The following is a 20,381-nucleotide window of genomic DNA, read 5'->3' as shown; positions in this document are numbered from 1 at the left end:
GGTACCCAAGATGGCAAATGCTTATGGCCTACAGAACTAAACCATTACACACATTAATGATACCACTTGTCAATTTCTCAAAGCAATATAAAAGTGTTTATTATTACCACTTTGCACTTTGCCCCAGTGTTCATCATCAGCCCCCTCTGTTTCATGTCTCACTACCTTTACTGAATCTCTGCAATTCTAGAAGGCAGCTGGATAAGGGAGGCTTAAATCTCAGAACTGTATAAGCATCCCATAATGCTCAACCTACTTCCCTTCTATCACCAGGCAAAGAAAATTTGGAGTCTCAGTGCTCCCATCTTCTACTACATTCCCTATCTGCTGCACTCAGACTGCTACATATGATTTCTCTTGCTTTTCTGGGATGCCTCTAACATAGGCAAAAAGGAAACAAGATACCTAACAAAATTTTAAAACCAGTATTAAGGGACCCCTTTCCTCCAAACTCACAGAGCTAAACAACTTGGTGAAATTTTAGATTTTTTTTTAAATGGCCATTCTTTTAAAATCCTAATTTAAACCTACCTTTAAAATCAATGGTATACTTAATTTCCCTTTTTACTCTACAGGATTTCATTAAAATAAAGAAGATGCTATTTCGCATTTTCCTAGATTTTTTAAAAAGCAATATGGGACAATTAAAATATTAACCAAAATTTGAGATGGAGAGAGGGTCCAAAAATCTAGAAAATTTGAAGTCATGAAAGAAAACAAATGCTGTATTTATCCGAAGGAAGAAAAATTATAAAAGTGATGATGATGAAACTATTCACATTATAGTCAAGTCATTATATGCTTTCTGGATAAAGCGATTCAAAACCCACTAATTTTCTAAAAAGAGAACTAAGCAAAAATAAACAGAAAAAACTCAAAATTTATTTATTTTGTTGTTACTATTTAGAAATTGCTGATTGATCTACTATTCTGAGGTGACATCAAGAACACTTTTCCCATAAACTATCCAGATTAAGATAAATTTAAATGAAGTTTGGGAGAGGGGTATTTTTTATTTTTAGAAGCTTATTAATACTTTCAACAGGCTATAATAACAAAGAAATCTAAGGCAGTCAGTGGCTGTGCTGTGTGAAAGAAAAATTTCAGACAGCAGTTCTAGGCAGAAACGTTTCTTTTTTTTTTTTTTTTTTGGCTGCATTGGGTCTTCGTTGCTCTGTGCAGGCTTTCTCTAGTTGTGGCAAGCGGGGGCTACTCTAGTTGCGGTCCACGGGCTTCTCATTGCAGTGGCTTCTCTTGTTGCATAGTACGGGCTCTAGCCTCGCGGGCTTCAGTAGTTGTGGCATGCGGGCCCTAAAGAGCATGGGCTTCAGTAGTTGTGGCACATGGGGTTAGTTGCATGTGGGATCTTCCCAGACCAGGGATCAAACCTGTGTCCTCTGTATTGGCAGGCGGACTCTTAACCACTGCACCACCAGGGAAGTCCAGAAACATGTTTTAAAGTTAACACCTGAAAGGACTTTCCTAAGGACTAAGAATTCCGCTTATTTTATAAACCAGACAAATATAATCATTACAAAACAGGTGCATGACCACTGACTCACTACATTTTATTTTTAAAGAAATAGGAGCAAGGAAAGAAACACAGAAAAAGATTTCATTGTAACTTTTCCTGTATTTATACACAAGGATACACTGAATTATTTGGTAAGATATTTCTAAAAGAGATCATTAATTGTTATTTAGAGGCTGTTAAGAAAATTAGTTTGGACTTTCTGGGTAGTTATACTACAGGTGAAACTGAAATACTCTTCAATCCTATGACCTGACCAGAAAGTCAAGAACATATCAACAAACTCCTAAATTAAATTTTAAAAGATTCAGCTTATAAACAAAGCAATTAAATTCCTCCATTGCTTGTTAAAGAAACAGTGCCCTCTGGAGACAGAAATGTATGCCGCATAACTTGAGAACTTTTTAATTTCAATGTACATGAATTAAGTGATACCATACTATCAGTGGTTTTTCTTTTTTTTTTTTTTTGCGGTACGCGGGCCTCTCACTGTTGTGGCCTCTCCTGTTGCGGAGCACAGGCTCCGGACGCGCAGGCTCAGCGGCCATGGCTCACGGGCCCAGCCGCTCCACGGCATGTGGGATCTTCCCGGACCGGGGCACGAACGTGTGTCCCCTGCATCGGCAGGTGGACTCTCAACCACTGCGCCACCAGGGAAGCCCTATCAGTGGTTCTTAACCACAGGTGTGCAACAGAATCACCCTAAGAACTTTTTTAAACAGACATATGCACAAACTCCATGCTAGACCTCACAGACCATAAGCATGTGTGTTCTGAATAAAAGATAGGTAGTAATATCACTGAGTATTTTAGTAAACATCTATGATTTACTGTCTATCATCCATTCCCCCTTCTTGGAAAAGTCCCCAGATGCATTTTGGAAAAATCACTCTGCTCCCATTCACAGCTCTATTTGGTCTGGATAGGACTGATCTAGTGCCAAGGATGGATCCTGATGAGTTAAGGTCAACTAACCATGGTCATCCTCTTACCCACAGGGAGTTCCTTAGCAGCTAGTAGAGGGACACACTCTTTTAGATGATAGTGCATGAGGATATAAGGTTTGGAACTGTGACCTCGCAGCCATTTTACTACCAGAGGAGAAAGCCTATAGCTGCTGCCCCACCATGTACAGTCTGAAGATGAGGCCAAAACTGCATAAAGTGGAGTTCAAAGATAAAAGGACTCTGGGTCCTTGGTGACATTTCCTGAGCAGCTGGCTCTGCCTTACATGGAATCTGCCCTATTCTTGGACTTTCCAGTCATAGTGGCTAATAATTTCCCTCTATTGTTTAAGACGGTTCGAGTTGGGTTTTCTATCAGTTCTCGTCAATTTTCTTTTAGTTTCCTTGGTTAGTACAAGTGGCTTAAAACATTTTATTGAACATTCTACAAAAAGAAAGATTACATTTAATATTACTCATTTGGAGCAAGGGGAACACTTCTATGACATGTTTCTGAGCCTTAAAAATCTAAGCAGGAGATGAAGTTGGAATTGTCAAAATGAAGGTGTCCTCCCTAGCTAATTTCTTCCTGCTCTTAATTCAAGAAATGATGCTTTGATAACCTATGCTACTGATCTGGAAATTTCTAAATGTTAGTAGCATATAGCATCCAACTCGTTAGTCAACGTCACTAGTGATACTATAGACAGAGGGAAAAAAGTAGATAAGACTAAACATAGAAACCTAGTAATCAGTTATGATGCGGGAAGGGATATGACAGGAGCAGTTAAAAAGAAATACATCTAAGATAACTCCAGATTTTCCAGGAAAGGAAGCAAGAAAAATGGTGGTACCACCATAAAAAATCAGACAGGCAGAAAGAGGAGCCAATTTTAAAAATTACGATTTTTTTATTTACATATTTTAGATATCAGTGTGACAATTAAGGGAAGTTGTTGTAGTCTTATATTTGGCACCTAAAATCAATTAAAAAAGAAAAATGATTTGCTTCCTTATGCTTCAACTTAATTTAATGAAATGGCTACTTATCACTAGGTTTTTTCATTATACAATATTACTGTGATTCAAAAATAAAAGCTGTAGGTTTTAGGATATGCTTGGTTGCCTTATATACATGCAAATCATATATTACCTCTTGACCAATAACACTCTGGATTAAACAAAGCTCAAGATCTGCTCCACAATGAACTAAGAGGTCAAATGTAAAAAGTGAAAAAAAGTTTATATTAATTACAAGAACTGAAGTTTTCATAAAGTTCTAGAAAACTCTTTGATTTTTTTTTTTTTTTTTGGCCACGCCATGGGGCATGAGGGATCTTAGTTCCACACCGGGAATCAAACCCGTGCCCCCTGCAGTGGAAGTGTGGAGTCTTAACCACTGGACTGCCAGGGAAGTCCCTAAAAGATATTTCTTCATAAAAGAACATAGTGAACATGTAGTATAAATCAGGGATGCATAATCTCATAGTTCTAAAGTCAACAGGTCACAAATAGTATACTAACTGTTCCATTAGAGATACAGATTACTGTAGGAGTTACAGTTAATTACACCTAAACAATTTCCATGGGGCAAATCCAAAACTCTTCTTAAGATAACTAGAGTTAGATAATAAAACCTGGGACTTTCCTGGTGGTCCAGTGGCTAAGACTCTGTACTCCCTATGCAGGGGGCCCGAGCTTGATCCCTGGTCAGGGAATTAGATCCTGCATGCCACAACTAAAAAGATTCCACATGCTGTAACGAAGACTGAAGATCCCGAGTACCACAATTAAGACCCGATGCAGCCAATTAAATAAATATTAAAAAAAAAAAAGATAATAAAAGCTAAAGTAGCACACAGAAAGCTACGGCTCAGATGAGAGAAAAAGAAGCTGAAGACAGAATTTAAGGAAACTGATACCAACTGTTGAGAAAGAATTATATTTTCCCCCAGAAGAAACATTCAAAACACATGTAAACCAAACATGATTTTTAAACAAAATATGCATGCTTATTAACACAAAATAAATAAATATGATTTTATATCCCTTCTGCTGGGTCACTGAATTTTAGGTTCAGGATCTCTGAACTTTCTGATCTTGAGCTTTCTAGCTTCTAAGAACCAGTTTAGACCAGTTCTTCCTTTCCCTCATCTCTGCTGATTGCAACCCTACCCATGCTCCAAATTGACGCAATACCCAAATGCCTTCAGGGTCCAGGCAGGGAAACATAAATGAGTATGACTGGCAAGTGACTGTGGCAGGCAGGATGACTATGGAGCATAAATCGAATCTAAAGGTGAGATTCCAAGTGCTATAAAACCAAATCAAACACATCTACAGGACCACATTTTTCTATTTGTTATACACTGTGGTTATTTCTTTGTAGTTATCTGCCCTTTTAGATTAAAAAATCCTAGTGGTTAAGAACCATTCCACAACCCTTCCTCAGCAACTAGCACAGTACAATAGAAATATATTTTTGCTCTATAAATATGATTTAATATATCCTCCCAGTCCAAAACTATCAGTTTAGATGAAAAGTTCCAAGCAATTATTGATTTGTCCCAGAAAAATGTCCTTTGGGGGACTTCCCTGGTGGCACAGTGGTTAAGAATCCGCCTGCCAATGCACAACTCCTGAAGCCGAAACTAAATAAATAAATATATTTTTTAAAATGTCCTTTGGGACACAATCAAAGCCTCACTTTAGATAGGACAAAGTACTTTTTTTTTTTTTTGGCTGCGTTGGGTCTTCATTGCTGTGCATGGGCTTTCTCTAGCTGTGGCAAGCGGGGGCTACTCTTTGTTGCGGTGAGTGGGCTTCTCATCGCGGTGGCTTCTCTTGATGCGGAGCACGGGCTCTAGGCACGCGGGCTTCAGTAGTTGTGGCATGTGGACTCTGTAGTTGTGGCACATGGCCTCAGTAGTTGTGGCTCATGGGCTCTAGAGCGCAGGCTTAGTTGTGGTGCACGGGCTTAGTTGCTCCACGGCATGTGGGATCTTCCCGGAGCAGGGATTGAACCCATGTTCCCTGCATTGGCAGGTGGATTCTTAACCACCGTGCCACCAGGGAAGTCCCAGGACAAAGTATTTCATTTCTTGCTCCTTACCAAAGTATGTCCGAGAAAAACCTAAGTCTACCACAGAGCCACTTACTAAGCTGCTCCACTTCTAACAATAGGCCAAAAAGGGCAATATATGTTTTGAACTAGAATCAGAGTCTAGACTAATTCAAAATCCATCTTCTGGATTATCTGGGACTGTTGTAAATCATTATAAATTGAATCATTTTCTAATTCTCAAATTACCAAATTACCTCCTTTTTCTTTTAAAAAGGCAAGTGCTACATATTTACCTTTCCAGTTTTCAGGGACTTCTGTATCTCAAAAGTTTTTAAGAATGTCTAGGGGCTTTGGAGTAACATCTGCCACTTCTTAGGTAATCTAGGTTGTTTGTGATCAGGTTTGCACATCATTTGATATAAACAGCTTTTTAAAGTATCCTCAACCATTTCCTTCCCTATTCTGTTTCTGCTTTCCACACCTTTATAAGAGGCACTTGCTGTAAGCAACTGACTACTGATGATAAATTACAGAAAAACAGAAAGCTGAGCACATTCACGTATCAATGGGGTCCATAAATTTTGTGATCTTCCTCTTTTGCTTATAGAGCTGAAAAATGCTTTTTTTTTTCTGTTAGCTTTTATATTTTTGGCGAAGTAGTATCCCCATTTTTTACTTTTCTGTATAATTAAACTAATTATTTATTCAATAAATATTTAAGCTTTGGCTTTTTGCTTTTTTCTGATCTATCTTTTAGGACCTTATGTCATTCAAATGTATTAAATCAGCTGCAAGCATGAATCTGCTTTATGCAGCCCTCTCTAATGGGGGGGAAGGTAAGGAGAAGCTGGTGGTAATGAGTGACAAAAGAAATAAATGTCACATACCTTTTAAAAATGACAACCAAGTTGCATAAATAAAACACGAAGTTGTACAAAGGAACACTCCACCAATAACACAAGACTATGTACAAAGCACATGAGTAATCAGAAGTTGAAATGTAATTAATCAGTCAAGGAATAATATTGCAAGTGTTATAGCAAAGCAGAAATAAATCAACTTTATATGTAAAATAATGTAACAATTATAACTTAAATGAGAAATTTTTAAACTTCCTAATACATCACTCGTTTTAAAAGTATGATTATATCAGTTTATGAATTTATATCTTTACCACTAAAAATTAAATAAATAAGAATTTTATTTTATTCATACAATAACACCTCAGTTATTCAGAGGTCACATTTGCAGTCAATAATCAAGAAGAGCGCAAAAACAAGTCTCTGAGTAGCTGAAAATAAATTGTAGTAAATTTTATAATGGAATACTACACTGAATTGAAAATAAACTACAGCTACATACAGCAACACAAATGAAATATTCCAAAATATCACATTGAGTGAAAGAAGTGAGATACACAAAAAGATGCACTATGTATGATTCCATATAAATAGTGCCCCAAACAGACAAAACTAATCAGTACTATTAAGAGGCAGTACTGAAAGGCAGAGATAATAACTGGGAAGAGGGATGAGGAAGGCTTCTACAATACTACTTATCTAATGTTTTATTTCTTGATTTCATAATTACATGGGTGAGTTCACTTTTTTCAATTTAAATATAATTTATTTTTTAGAGCAGTTTTACGTGCATAGTGAAATTGAGAGAAAGGTACAGTGATTTCCCATATACCTCCTGACCCCACACTGCCACTGTCAAATGCCCCCCAGTGAGGTATATTTGTTACCATAAATGAACCTATATTGAAGTATCATTATTATTCAAAGGCCATCGTTTAAATTAAGGTTCACTCTTGGTGCTGTATATTCTATGGGTTTGGACAAATGTATCAAGACATATATCGACCATTACAGTATCATACAGAGTGTCTAAATTATGTTAATGTTTTAGTGCTTTGTGGAAGACAGACTTGTGAGCAATGAAATTGGATATTTAGCTGAGGAGATTTCTAAGCAAAGTATTGAAAGAGCAGCTTGGTTCATACTGACTGCTTATAGTAAAATGAGAAAAGAGAGAAATGAATTGAATAAAAAATTGTTAAGCAAAAAGGAATCAGAACTTAAAGACGTGGAAAATTCTCAACTTGTCCATATTGCAAAAATTGAGAAAGCAGGTTAGCAAGAGAACTCCAAGGGTAAAGCTAAACTATCACTTGGTAAAGAGATTATGGGGGACTTCCCTGGTGGTGCAGTGGTTAAGAATCCGCCTGCCAATGCAGGGGACAGGGGTTCAATCTCTAGTCTGGGAAGACCCCACATGCTGTAAAGCAACTAAACCCACTTGCTGCAACTACTGAGCCTGCGTTCTAGAGCCCGTGAGCCACAACTACTGAGCCTGCATGCCACAATTACTGGAGCCTGCGCGCCTAGAGCCCGTGCTCCGCAACAAGAGAAGCCACCACAATGAGAAGCCCGCGCACCACAACGAAGAGTAGCCCCCGCTTGCAGCAACTAGAGAAAGCCCGCGCACAGCAATGAAGACCCAACACAGCCAAAAATAAATAAATATATATATACATACATAAATAAGAAATTATGGGACTACATGAGCAGAAACTGCCAATTTGAAAATGAAGGGAGGCTATTGGACTTCTTAGATGTTATAGGACAGGACCACAGAGCTAATAGCAACAACTATGTGCTATTCTTCAAGACAAGTGAATAATAACCCCTAAGGTAATTCAGAGATCATCAGAGCTGCCTCCTTGGTTCAAAAAGGGGGGCCACTGCCTCAGATTCAACAGGTCAGAAGGCAGCCACCCAGAGCCTTGTGGGTGGGCCCCTTCCAGGCAGAGCTGCAGAGGAACAACCCCCACCTCAGCAAGGCTAGAAAGCAGAATACTAAACCAAAGAGGATTAGTCTTGAGCCTTATGATCTAATGAAATTCACCATACTAAGTTTTGGACTTGCTTGGGACCTGTCACCCCTTTCCTTCTTTTCTCTTTCTCCCTAATGGAATGGAACTTCTATCCTATGCCTGTCCCCCAGTTATATCTTAGAAGCACATGACTTGTCTGGTTTCACAGGTTAGCAACTGGAGAGGAATTTTGCCTTAGAATGAATCATATCTGGAGTTTTACCCACATATGATTTAAATGACATTTAGATAAGATTTTGGACGTAAGAACTTAGAGGTAACGCTGGAACAAGTTAAGACTTTGGGGGTTCTTGGGATGAAATGAGTGTATTTTGGATGCAAGGACATGAATTTTGGGGATCAAGGCAGAATGTTATGGACTGAATTATGTGCCTCCAAAATTCATATGTTGAAGCCCTAACCCCCAGTGTGATGGTATTTGGAGATGGGGACTTTGGATAATTAGGTTTAGAGGAGGTCATGAGGAACGGGCCCCTCATGATGGGATTAGCGCCCTTATAAGAAAAGAAGGAGCCATCAGAGCTCTTTTGCTGTCTACCATATATGAGGACACAGTGATAAGGTGGCCATCCGTAAGCCAGTACCTACCATGCTGGTACCTTAATCTCTGACTTCCAGCCTCTAGAACTGTGAGAAAATAAATTTTTCTTGTTTAAGCCACACAGTCTATGGCTTTTTGTTTGTTTGTTTGTTTTTTATGGCAGCTTGAGCCACTTAATGCACTGATAACTAGGAAAGCTATTAACTTTCATACTTTAACCTTGTCCCTTGAAACTTTGTTATAGTTGCTAATTAGTTTCAGAAGGTTTTTTTAAAAATCCTTTCAGAGTTTCTACATAAACAGTCATATCATCTGCAAAGAAAAATGGTTTGACTTCTCCCTTCCCAATCGGTATATCTTTTATTTCTTTTTCTTACTGCATTAGCTAGAACTTCCTGTATGATGTTGAAAAGGAGTGGTGAAAGGGAACATTCTTGCCTAGTTCCTAACGTTAGTGGGAAAGCTTCAAGTTTCTCATCATTAAGTATGATGCTAACTGTAGGTTTTTTGTAGATATTCTTTATCAAGTTGAGGAAGTTCTCCTCTATTACAAGCTTACTGATAGTTTTTATCAAGAATGGGGGTTGAATTTTATCAAATGCTTTTTCTGTATTTATTGATATAACCATGTGATTTTTCTTCTTTAGCTTGCTGATGTGATGGAATATATTAACTGATTTTTGAATGATGAACAAGCTTCGCATAGTAGGATAAATCCCACTTGGTCATGATGTAGAATTCCTTTTATAAATTGTTAGATTCAATCTGATAATATTTTGCTAAGGATTTTTGCATCTATGTTCATGTCAGATATTGGTCTGTAGTTTTCTTTTCTCATAATGTCTTTGGTTTTGGTGTTAGGGTAATGCTGGCCTCAGAGAATGAATTGAGAAGTATTCTCTCTGCTTCTATATGAAAGATATTGTAGATAATTGGTGTAATTTCTTCCTTAAATATTTGGTAGAATTCATCAGTAAACCCATCTGGGCCTGGTGCTTTGTTTCAGAAGGTTATTAATTATTGATTCAATTTCTTTAATTGATTCAGGCCTATTCAGGTTGTCTATTTCTTCTTGTGTGAGTTTTGGCAGATTGTGTCTTTCAAGTAGTTTGTTCATTTCATCTAGTTTGTCAAATTTGCGAGCACAGAGTTGTTCATAATATTCCTTTTTATGCTTTTCTTTCTTGACCCACATGTTATTTAGAAGTATGTTGTTTAATCTCCAAGTATTTGGAATTTTCCAGTTATCTTTCTGTTATTGATATCTTGTTTAACTCCATTGTGGTCTTACAGCAGACACTGTATGATTTCTATTCTTTAAAATGTGTTAAGGTGTGTTTCATGCCCCAAAATGCGGTTTATCTTGGTGAAGGTTGCATGTGAGCTTGAGAAGAATGCATGTTCTGCTGTTGCTGGATAAGTAGTCTCTAAATGTTGATCGTATCCAGTTGATTGATGGTGGTGTTGAGTTCAACTATGTTCTTACCAATCTTCTGTCTGCTGGATCTGACCATTTCTGCTAAGAGTCGTGTTGAAGTCTCTAACAGTAACGGCGGATCCATCCATTTCTCCTTGAAATTCTATCAGTTTTGGCTTCACATATTTTGACCATCCATTGTCAGGCACATGCACATTAAGAATTGTTATGTCATCTTGGAGAACTGACCCCTTTGTCATTATGTAATGGCCCACTTTATCCCTGATAATAACTTTCTTTGCTCTGAAGTTTGCTCTGTTTGAAATTAATATAGCCACTCCCACTTTTTGATTAGTGTTAACATGGTATATCTTTCTCCATCCACTAATTTTTTTTGAATAATTTTCTTATTTATTTATTTATTTGGCTGCACCGCATCTTAGTTGCGGCACATGGGATCTTCGTTGCTGCATGCAGGATCTTTAGTTGCAGCATGTGGGATCTAATTCTCCGACCAGGGATCAAACCCAGGCCCCCTGCATTGGGGGCATGGAGTCTTAGCCACTGGACCACCAGGGAAGTCTCTCCACCCACTTATTTTTCATCTATGTGTGTCTTTGTATTTAAAGTGGGTTTTATAAACAACATATAATTGGGTCTTGTTTTATTGATCCACTCTGACAATCTCTGTCTTTCAGTTGGTGTTTTTAGACAGGAGATGTTTAAAGTGACTTTTTTTTTTTTTTTTTTTTGTGGTACACGGGCCTCTCACTGTTGTGGCCTCTCCCATTGCGGAGCACAGGCTCCGGACACGCAGGCTCAGAGGCCATGGCTCATGGGCCCAGCCGCTCCGACAGCATGTGAGATCTTCCCAGACCGGGGCACGAACCCGTGTCCCCTGCATCAGCAGGTGGACTCCCAAGCACTGCGCCACCAGGGAAGCCCTAAAGTGACTATTGATGGCTGGATTAATATCTACCATATTTGTTACTGTTTTCTATCTGTTGTGCTTGTTCTTTGTTTCTACTTCTGTGTTCCTCTTTTTCTGTCTTTTGTGTATTAATTGAGCATTTGTATGATTCCATTTTCTATTCTTTCCTAGCATATTGGTTGTACTTTTTCTTCTTTTTTTTTAGCTTTTTTTTAGTGGTTGCCCTAGAGCTTCCAATATACATTCACAATTATTCCAAGTCCACTTTCAAATAACACTAACACTACACCATTTCATAGGTAGTGTGAGTACCTTATAATTACAAAATAATCCTAATTTCTCCCTACCCTGTGTCATTGCTGTCATTCATGTAAACATACATAAGTACACATATATACACGCAACTATATATATATATATATATAAGCATACATAATTGAATACGTTGCTATTATTCTTTTGAACAAACTATTATCTGTTAGATCAATTAAGAATTTTACCTTCACTTGTACTTTCTCTATACCTATATCATTTTCTTTACCTCTAAAGAAGTTATTTTAACATTTCTTGCAAGGCAGGTCTACTGGCAACAAATTTCCTCAATTTCTGTTTGTCTGATAAAGTATTTTTCCTTCACTTTTGAAGGATAATTTCATAGTATATAAAATTTTATGTTGGTGTTTTTCTCTCAACACTTCAAATATTTTCCTCCATTCTCTTCTTGCTTACATGGTTTATGAAGAGAAGTAAGATATAATTCTTATCTTTGTTAGTCTAGGTAAGCTTTTTCCTCTAGATTCTTGAAGGATTTTTTATCTTTAATTTTGGGCAATTTTGAACATGATATGCCTAAGGTGTAATTATTTCGGTATTTATCCTGCTTGGTGTTCTCTAAGCTTTTTGGATCCATGGTTTGTTGTGTGACACAAATTTGGGAGAAATCTCTATCATTGTTGGATCAAATATTGCTTCTGTTCCTTTCTCTCTTTTTTCTCCTTCTAATATTCCCATTGCATGTATGTTACACCTTTTGTAGTCCTCCCACAGTTCTTGGATATTCTTGTTCAGTGTTTTTTTCTTTGCTTTTCTGTTTTGGAAGTTTCTATTGACAGATCCCCAAGCTCAGAGAGTCTTTTTTCAGCCATGCCCAATCTACTGATAGGTCCATCAAAGGCATTATTCATCTCTGTTGCAGTGTTTGTGATCTCTAGCATTTCTTTTTGATTCTTTCTTAAATTCTCCATTTCTCTGCTTACATTACCCATCTGTTCCTGCATGCTGTCTGCTTTATCCATTAAAGTACTTACCATACTAATCATAGGTTTTTTTAAAAAAAATTCCTGGTCTGATAATTCCAATAGTTCTGACATACCCAAATATGGTTCTAATACCATATCTATCTCTTCAAACTGTATTTTTTGTCTTTTAGTCTTCCTTGTAATTTTTTCCTGATAGCTGGACATGGTGTACTGAGTGAAAAGAATAGCAGTAATTAGGCCTTTAGTAATGCGGCAGTAAGACAGTGGGAGAGGGGAAGTGTTCTTTAGTCCTACGATTAGGTCTTCATCTTTAAGTAAGCCTTTGCCCCTTATCTGTGCACTTCACAAGTGCTTTTCATTTCCACCCCTCAAGTTGGACAGGATGGCCAGAGCAGGCTGGAATTGGGTGTTTCCCTTCTCCCATTAGTTTAGGCACTGGTAAATAGTTTATTTTGAGGTTAGGTCTTGTTGAGAAAAACAGCATCCTTAAAGAACAGAATGCTCTGGCATATTTCAAAATGGTTCCTTTTCCCTTGCCCCTGCTGGAAATGTAAGAGGATTTTCCTCAAATCTTCACTGGGAGAACCTGGTACCCCCTCTAAGACTGGTTTCTCCTGGAGTTTTAACTCTAAAACTTGTCCATACTGATTTTCTAATATTCATTAATTATACCTCAGGTTTTCCTACCCCAGTAATGATTCCTATAGGTTTCTACTCCATTAAGTTGTGATTCTCTGTATTTGCCTACTTCTCCAAGTTTGGGGGCAGCAGTGTGTCCTGTGATCTCACTTCTCTGAAAGATCAAGGAAGAATTGATTTTTTTCAGTTTTCTCAGCTTTTTCCTTGTTGGGACAGTGATAACTTCCCAGCTCTTTACATGCCAGACTAGAAATTGGAAGTCTGTGTTCACTTTTTAATAATTAATTGAGCTGTATCTATTTATAATTATTGCATTTATAAATTGTGTGTGCTTATATATGAATGTTACATTTAAAAAAGAAAGTTTTTTAAGAGTCCACATACCATGTCCTTGTTCCACAGGAAGAGAATTTCAAGCCCTTAGATCAAAGATAATTTACCACTGTCACTTTAGCCATAATCCTAAAAACACTTTGTTACACACTCATCAATAGATTAAAAAAGGCAAACTGAAAAAGAATCGCAAGCACATTCTTTCTAGGCACTTACAGTTGCAATCACTGCCAGGACTCAAAAGGAAAGGACTCTTCAGGGTGGCAGGTTGGAAAAGCTCCAGGCAGCAAAGTTCAAAAGCTCTGATGCCAAAGAAAAAGAACTGGGCCATTTCTCTACACAGATTAAAAAGGGAATGGTATTCCCATTTTCCCCTCTATTCTGATGCAAATCTTTTCAGTTAGAAGTCTTATATTAGCTTTAAGTAGCTCTCAGTGTGGGTCCAGGTTAATTTCAAAAAAAAAAAAGCTGTGGTACTGCTTGAGGGCAGGAACTACTTACTTTACCTCTTTTGTACCACTCACAGATTTAGTACAATGAAAGGCAAGCTAACAAGGCAGTCTATATAATATTTCATAAAGTAAACCAATATGATATAAAATCTACCACTTTGTATATGCATATGTGGGATTTTGGAGGGGAAGCAAATGGAGATATGGGTAAAAGGATCATGTAAGTGCTTATTTCTATAATCATTAAGCAACTAAATAGAAATATGTTTGATCAGGTCATTGGACTGAAAAGAATTAGGCTAAGAGGTTAACTAAGCAATCCTTGCTAATGTCTGTAATCAAGACTGTACTTTAATCATCTACAGATTGACTATTCACTGTGAATGGAAATTCCCCCAATCTCCCTAAGTAATTCACTTTAATGTTGATTTAATGATTCTCCCTGTTGAATTGCTTTCTCATAGTACAGTTTAAGACAAATTCCTCTTGAAACAGATCAAAGGAAGAGTCGAAGAACACTTAACCTTCAAATATTGAGCTTGAAATAGCTCTTGTTTTTTTTTTTTTTGCAGTACACGGGCCTCTCACTGTTGTGGCCTCTCCCGTTGCAGAGCACAGGCTCTGGATGCGCTGGCCCAGCGGCCATGGCTCACGGGCCCAGCCGCTCCGTGGCATGTGGGATCTTCCCGGAACGGGGCACGAACGTGTGTCCCCTGCATTGGCAGGCGGACTCCCAACCACTGCGCCACCAGGGAAGCCCAGCTCTTGTTTTTATATCATAAAATAGAAAGGGTTTCCTGAGTTCTGTGCAAAAATAAAACAAAAAATAAGGATGCTCTACTATTTGTACAGGCTGAACTTCATTTCCTAGAAAACCCAAGGGGTATCCTATGGCAGTTGTAGCTTCAACTAAATATCTACAACTTAAGTACCACTGGAACGATGGACCAGAGCTAACATTTCTAAACATTTCCTCTCAACAGGCAGATTTTGAGAAGTGTAGTTCCAAGATTCCTTAATCTGAGGCATCATGTTCCAGTATCTGTGGTTCTTTGACTTACAACTGATAAGAAAAATTGCTTGAAAATCCCTAGATACACCAGATGTCAATGCATTTCATGTTTTAATCAAAGTACAGAGTAAATATAATGTTAATAGTTAAATATGCTTACAACTCCATTCCCTAGTAAATCCCTTCTTGACAGCGTATGAGTAACACATGGACATAAGGACAGAGAGCAAGAAAGAAAAAGAAGGACTGTGTAAAATCTAATATTGAAGCAAAGAATCAATTTGTGGATAAATAAATGTCTACAAATTAGTGGAGTCTCCTCCTATATTATGGTACTTATTATATCATATTGTCAAGTGTCTTTTTATAGTTTTTTCTCCCGTGAGCTCCTTGAGGGCAGGGATACATTTCTATATTTTCAGCACCTAACAGAGTGCTCAGAGCACAGATCATGTACAACAAATGGCACTGTGCTAAGTATCCCCTTTAATCCTCAGAATAATTGTATGAGGTAGATAATATATTGCTATTCTAATTTTGTAGATAATAAAACCAGGAATCATTAAAATGAAAGAATGTGGCCAAAGTCACACAGCAGTCTAAGTCCAGAGTATATGCCCTTAATTACCGTACTATGCTATCTGAATAAATGAACGCCTGTTTTGTCCAGCTTCTGTCTCAGTTTTAATAAATAATTTTATTAATTCATTCACTCAGATATCATCTGCATTTGTGTCTTATGGATTAGGATGACAACATGGGCTCAAGAATCATCAGAGGAGCATAAGACTTGGGGGCCAGGCAGATAGATAATTTTAGGAACCAAGGGTTTTTTCTGGACTTCACAGTTTCAAAGTCTGGTTACTGTTTTTTGTTTTTGTTTTTGGGGGTTTTCTGGTTGCACCAGTGGCACATGGGATCTTAGTTCTCCAACCAGGGATCAAACCTGCGTCCCCTGCATTGGAATTGCGGAGTCTTAACCACTAGACTGCAAAGTCTGGTTACTGTTAACATTAAATTAGTTATATCTAAATACAAGTATACTGAACTTTTTAACTGTAAATGATTATACTATAATTTTAGGAGATAAACTGGGTAATTTATAATATAGTAAGAGTAGGGAAGATGAGAATTCTTTTTAATAGAAAACTTAGAAAGGGCTATGAGGTTAAACTAGCAAGCCTATTCTATAGATAAGGGATCAGTAAATGGTTTATATTAGTTTAACAAAATATTCAATGCAAAAGGATTTATTTTGCTAGACTATGCCAGTGTCTCATTTACATGATTCCCAAATCAATAAAATAATAAAAGTTTATATAACAAATTTATGAAATTATTTAATTCATAATGCTTAAAACAACCATTAATTAATCTTTTTGTTAAATCCCATGATATTATAAAAACAAAAATCTGTCCATTCAGAAAACAGTAGGACTTGAATAACATGTAATAAGGCAATATTTACTTTTCTTCAGATCAGAGCCAATAAAGGATGTAAAGCAAATCTTACACTTGTCTAATTCTTCTTACAATTTTAATTTCCAAACATACACACACATATATATTACATATACAATTAACTATTGAACTGTGAGACATGAAAGAAAATCAAGTTAGACTGATTCAGCACTACTCTAAGTCTTCAAAACATGAAGAAATGTAATATAGCTATAGAAAATCAATATACTTTTCTTCATTTTAACAAGATGTTTAATGCCAAAAAGGAAATGACATTTATCTGCTCATTGTTGACATTGATTACCTCTAATTTTCAATTGTTAGAAATATAATGGAATCATGTGTATAACAAAAATTCTCTTTACTTTTTAAAAGTTTGCTTACAGTTAACTGAAATAAAAACTTTTAGTCAGATTTTTACATACCTTAAAAGTAGAGAGCCCATAAAGTCTTGTGGTATGAACAGTTTCTTGAGAAATATTTGTAATGTTAGTTATAAAGTCCTCAAGGTATTTGCAAGCTTGTTCCAGGTGTGTGGTGTTTATAATGATTTGCACTAGCTAGAAAATAGAAAATGCCTCCAGTGAAATGCAGGTTACATGTATACAAAGCCATTTGATTTTTAAAATTAGGATTATTACTTCCAGCAACTGTACCACTTCTGCATAATTATAGCATTATAGGATACAACTGATTATCTGATTTCAAAAGCCTGCTGTAAATACTGTTTATGAATGCTATCATCTAAAAAAAATAACCAAGAGTCTAACTAGCAACTAATTTAAAATAACTTTTCAAAGCATTTTTTCAAATTTTATACATTCACCAAGTAAAAAAAATGAGTATTTTCACTTTTCATGTAAAGTCTGGCAAACATGAATCTCCATATATCTTCTAACATCATCAGCTATCCACTATTCCCCATGTGAAACCCTTTTCCCTCACATCACTGGAATTTACAATGACGCTTTTATTTTAAAACAAACCCACTTCTATTAATAAATTTTAAATGGAAAGCTAGTTTTATAGGATGATGTTCAGCAACAAATTAGTTTATAATAATTGTTTCATATAATGAAACATTTAGCTATAAACATCTTTTTAACCTACCTCTGTCAAACCTATGTGAGGTTTTTTAATAAGATTCAGTAAACAGCTACTCAAAGTTCTGGTCAGCAGCAGATTTGTTGATTTTCTAAGCATATCATCTATTTCTGTTGAGCTAAAAACAAAGGTTGATATTATTAAGGTTTCCACAAGGGTTACAATTAGTTAGCTTCCTAAATAATTTAATGCAATTTACTAAAATAATTTGCTCTAATTCCTTTATATCTTTAAATAAATTATAATCATTCATATCTATTAAATCACATATTTCAATTCAATTTAGTTTCACAAAAGGGATACTTTCCATAAAGTAGAATGTTCATTTATAGAATAATTTAAATGTATTCAATTAATCATTACAGTAAAACCATGGAGTACTTAGTATAAGGAAATAAAACTATTCTTAAATTATGACTCCATTATGGTACAGCCACTTTCAAAGACACTTTATATACAACTATAGCTAAAATTACTTTTAAAATACAAATTGATGTGAACCCTCTGGATACAACTGCTAGATCTGCTTTTAATATAACTAAGCTATCCATTTCCATTGAGAATTTTTTTAAAAAAGATTCAAAGAAATTAATTGCCTTACACTAGTTTTAATTTGGGAGAGGTAGGAACTAACCCTATGATGTTTCTTAACATCCTAAAAATTACTAGCCTAGCACTAAAAAGCTTATTTTCTTCTAACCACTAGCCCTTCGATTTAAGTAAGTCACGATTTTTTGTATATAGCCTCATTATCAAAACGGTTAAGCTGTCCTTAGACCAAGTTTTCTCAGTCTCAGCACTATTGACATTTAGGCTAGATAATTCTTTGTTGTGGAGCTGTCTTGTACCATTGAAAGATGTTTAGCAGCATCCCTGTCCTCCAGCCGCCTGATGCAAGTAGCACTCTTCCCCCTAGTTGTGACAACCCACAATGTCTCTAGACAGCGTCAAATATACCCTGGGGGGCAAAACTGCCCCAGATGAGACTCACTGCCTTAAACACAGTCTAACACTTTAATTTTAGAACCCTTTCACTTTTTACTTTATTAAAACATTACTCTTAAAAATCTATGAGGTACAAATATTTACTAGTTTACATTTATTTTAAATATGCAAACAGAACAAGATTTGACAAAACACAGGTAATTTTCATTACTATTCCAATGTTCTCCATTTTAATGCAGGTGCTCTTCAATTTCTGCTAACCCTAATTCTGGCAGACCTAAGGAGAATATGCCTCACTGATTTCGTATCTAAAGTCAAGACTTCCCAGGGAATAGCATATATATACCAGTAGGGTTTCAGGGTTACACAGTAGCAAACTCTCTGACAGAAATCAGTAGTGTCCCTAGAACAAGCAACGTACTCACACCGATATAAAGGAGGTGGTTGCCAACTCCTCTGGTTTCCTTTCTGACACACTCAAATTATGCTTAAAGACACCCTGTATAGCATCCTTTTCAGATAAGTTATGCATGACAGATAATGTCTTTTGTTTAATTCCCCTTAACTTCCTTGAATGCTGAATCAATGCATAAGTAAAAACAGAGAAGGAAAACCTATCAGCACCTATGTCCTATTCCTGCCAGCAAGATTTACCCAACAATGACCAGGATTTTCTCCAAGTGGTTTTTATCCTAACTGAGCAATTTTTTTTCCTTAACTCCTTCTCTTTTGAGCTTATAACCTGTACTCTTCCTAATTTTTAAATAACAAATAACACAGTAATTAAATCTCAATATACAGTAAATCTCCTAAATTATTTTAGAGCTTAGCCTCTTATGAAAACTGAAAATTTCTTAAAGATCATATTAGATCCAGATGTTTTCTCTGCAATCAAATAACTGAGACTTTAGAGTCTCACCATGAAATCACTTAATTCTCTGGCCCTGCTCTTATTCACATATAAAAAGAACCCCAAACATTTTTACTGTAAGAGCTCCAAAGCATCTTTTTGGTCTAAAAATCTAACTGCAAAATATGTTTAAACATAATAAAAGAGCTTTAAACCCAGGAAGTTATTTTTCCATAATTCTTTAATGACAAATTAGAAAAAAAAATTACTCAGCTCAATTTTAGGCCACAGATGTAAATTTTTAAAACAAAAATATGTCAGAAAGCTGATAATCTAGAATAAATTTAGATTTACATATTTTTATACTAACTATGCTTTCTGAATTCTGAACTACAAAATGAAAATAGCCAATGTTATTTAGTAAAGCTAATTTTTAAAAATGTAAGTATAAAAAGCCTTGCTAAATGAAAAACATAGTATAGTTAAACAGAATGACTGGATATTGAACTAACAAAGATGACAAATATTTTTATCAAAGAGAGAAGGAAAAAATAGATAATCTTTTCTGCTGTATCATTAGTATACAACATTTACCTTTTAGAGTGCTAGGAGTTCATGCACAAAAAGAGCCAGAACTGAGGGGGCAATTCTAGTTCTAGTCAGTCAGTAGGGAAGCTTTAGGGATAATTACACATAATATTATGACTAAGGGCTTTTATCTTTGGTGTTATAAATGTGGTAAAAAATCAAATAACAGGACTTCCCTGGTGGCAAAGTGGTTAAGAATCCACCTGCCAGTGCAGGGGACACAGGTTCGAGCCCTGGTCCGGGAAGATCCCACATGCCGCAGAGCAACTAAGCCCGTGCGCCGCAACTACTGGCCTGCGCTCTAGAGCCTGCGAGACACAACTACTGAGCCCACGTGCCACAACTACTGAAGCCCATGCGCCTAGAGCCCATGCTCCGCAACAAGAGAAGCCACTGCAGTGAGAAGCCTGC

At 36.5% G+C, this 20,381-nt stretch overlaps 1 protein-coding gene across 3 annotated transcripts in view; it reads right to left on the bottom strand.

The window, feature by feature from the left end:
- The window catches only part of EXOC6 (exocyst complex component 6), a 215,349-nt gene that overhangs the window by 82,134 nt on the left and 112,834 nt on the right, over nt 1-20,381 (bottom strand). For all 3 annotated transcript variants that reach the window (XM_007471565.1, XM_007471564.1, XM_007471566.1), the window contains 2 exons: nt 17,594-17,705; nt 16,909-17,043 (listed from right to left, as the gene is read on the bottom strand). In XM_007471565.1, coding sequence (XP_007471627.1) covers nt 16,909-17,043; nt 17,594-17,705 — 247 coding nt within the window. The remainder of the gene's footprint in view (nt 1-16,908; nt 17,044-17,593; nt 17,706-20,381) is intronic.

Source organism: Lipotes vexillifer, unplaced genomic scaffold, assembly GCF_000442215.2.
Source record: "Lipotes vexillifer unplaced genomic scaffold, Lipotes_vexillifer_v1.1 scaffold325, whole genome shotgun sequence".
Lineage (NCBI taxonomy): Eukaryota > Metazoa > Chordata > Mammalia > Artiodactyla > Lipotidae > Lipotes > Lipotes vexillifer.
The sequence above is the reverse complement of the archived record's forward strand: the minus strand, read 5'-3'. Positions and strand labels throughout refer to the sequence as shown.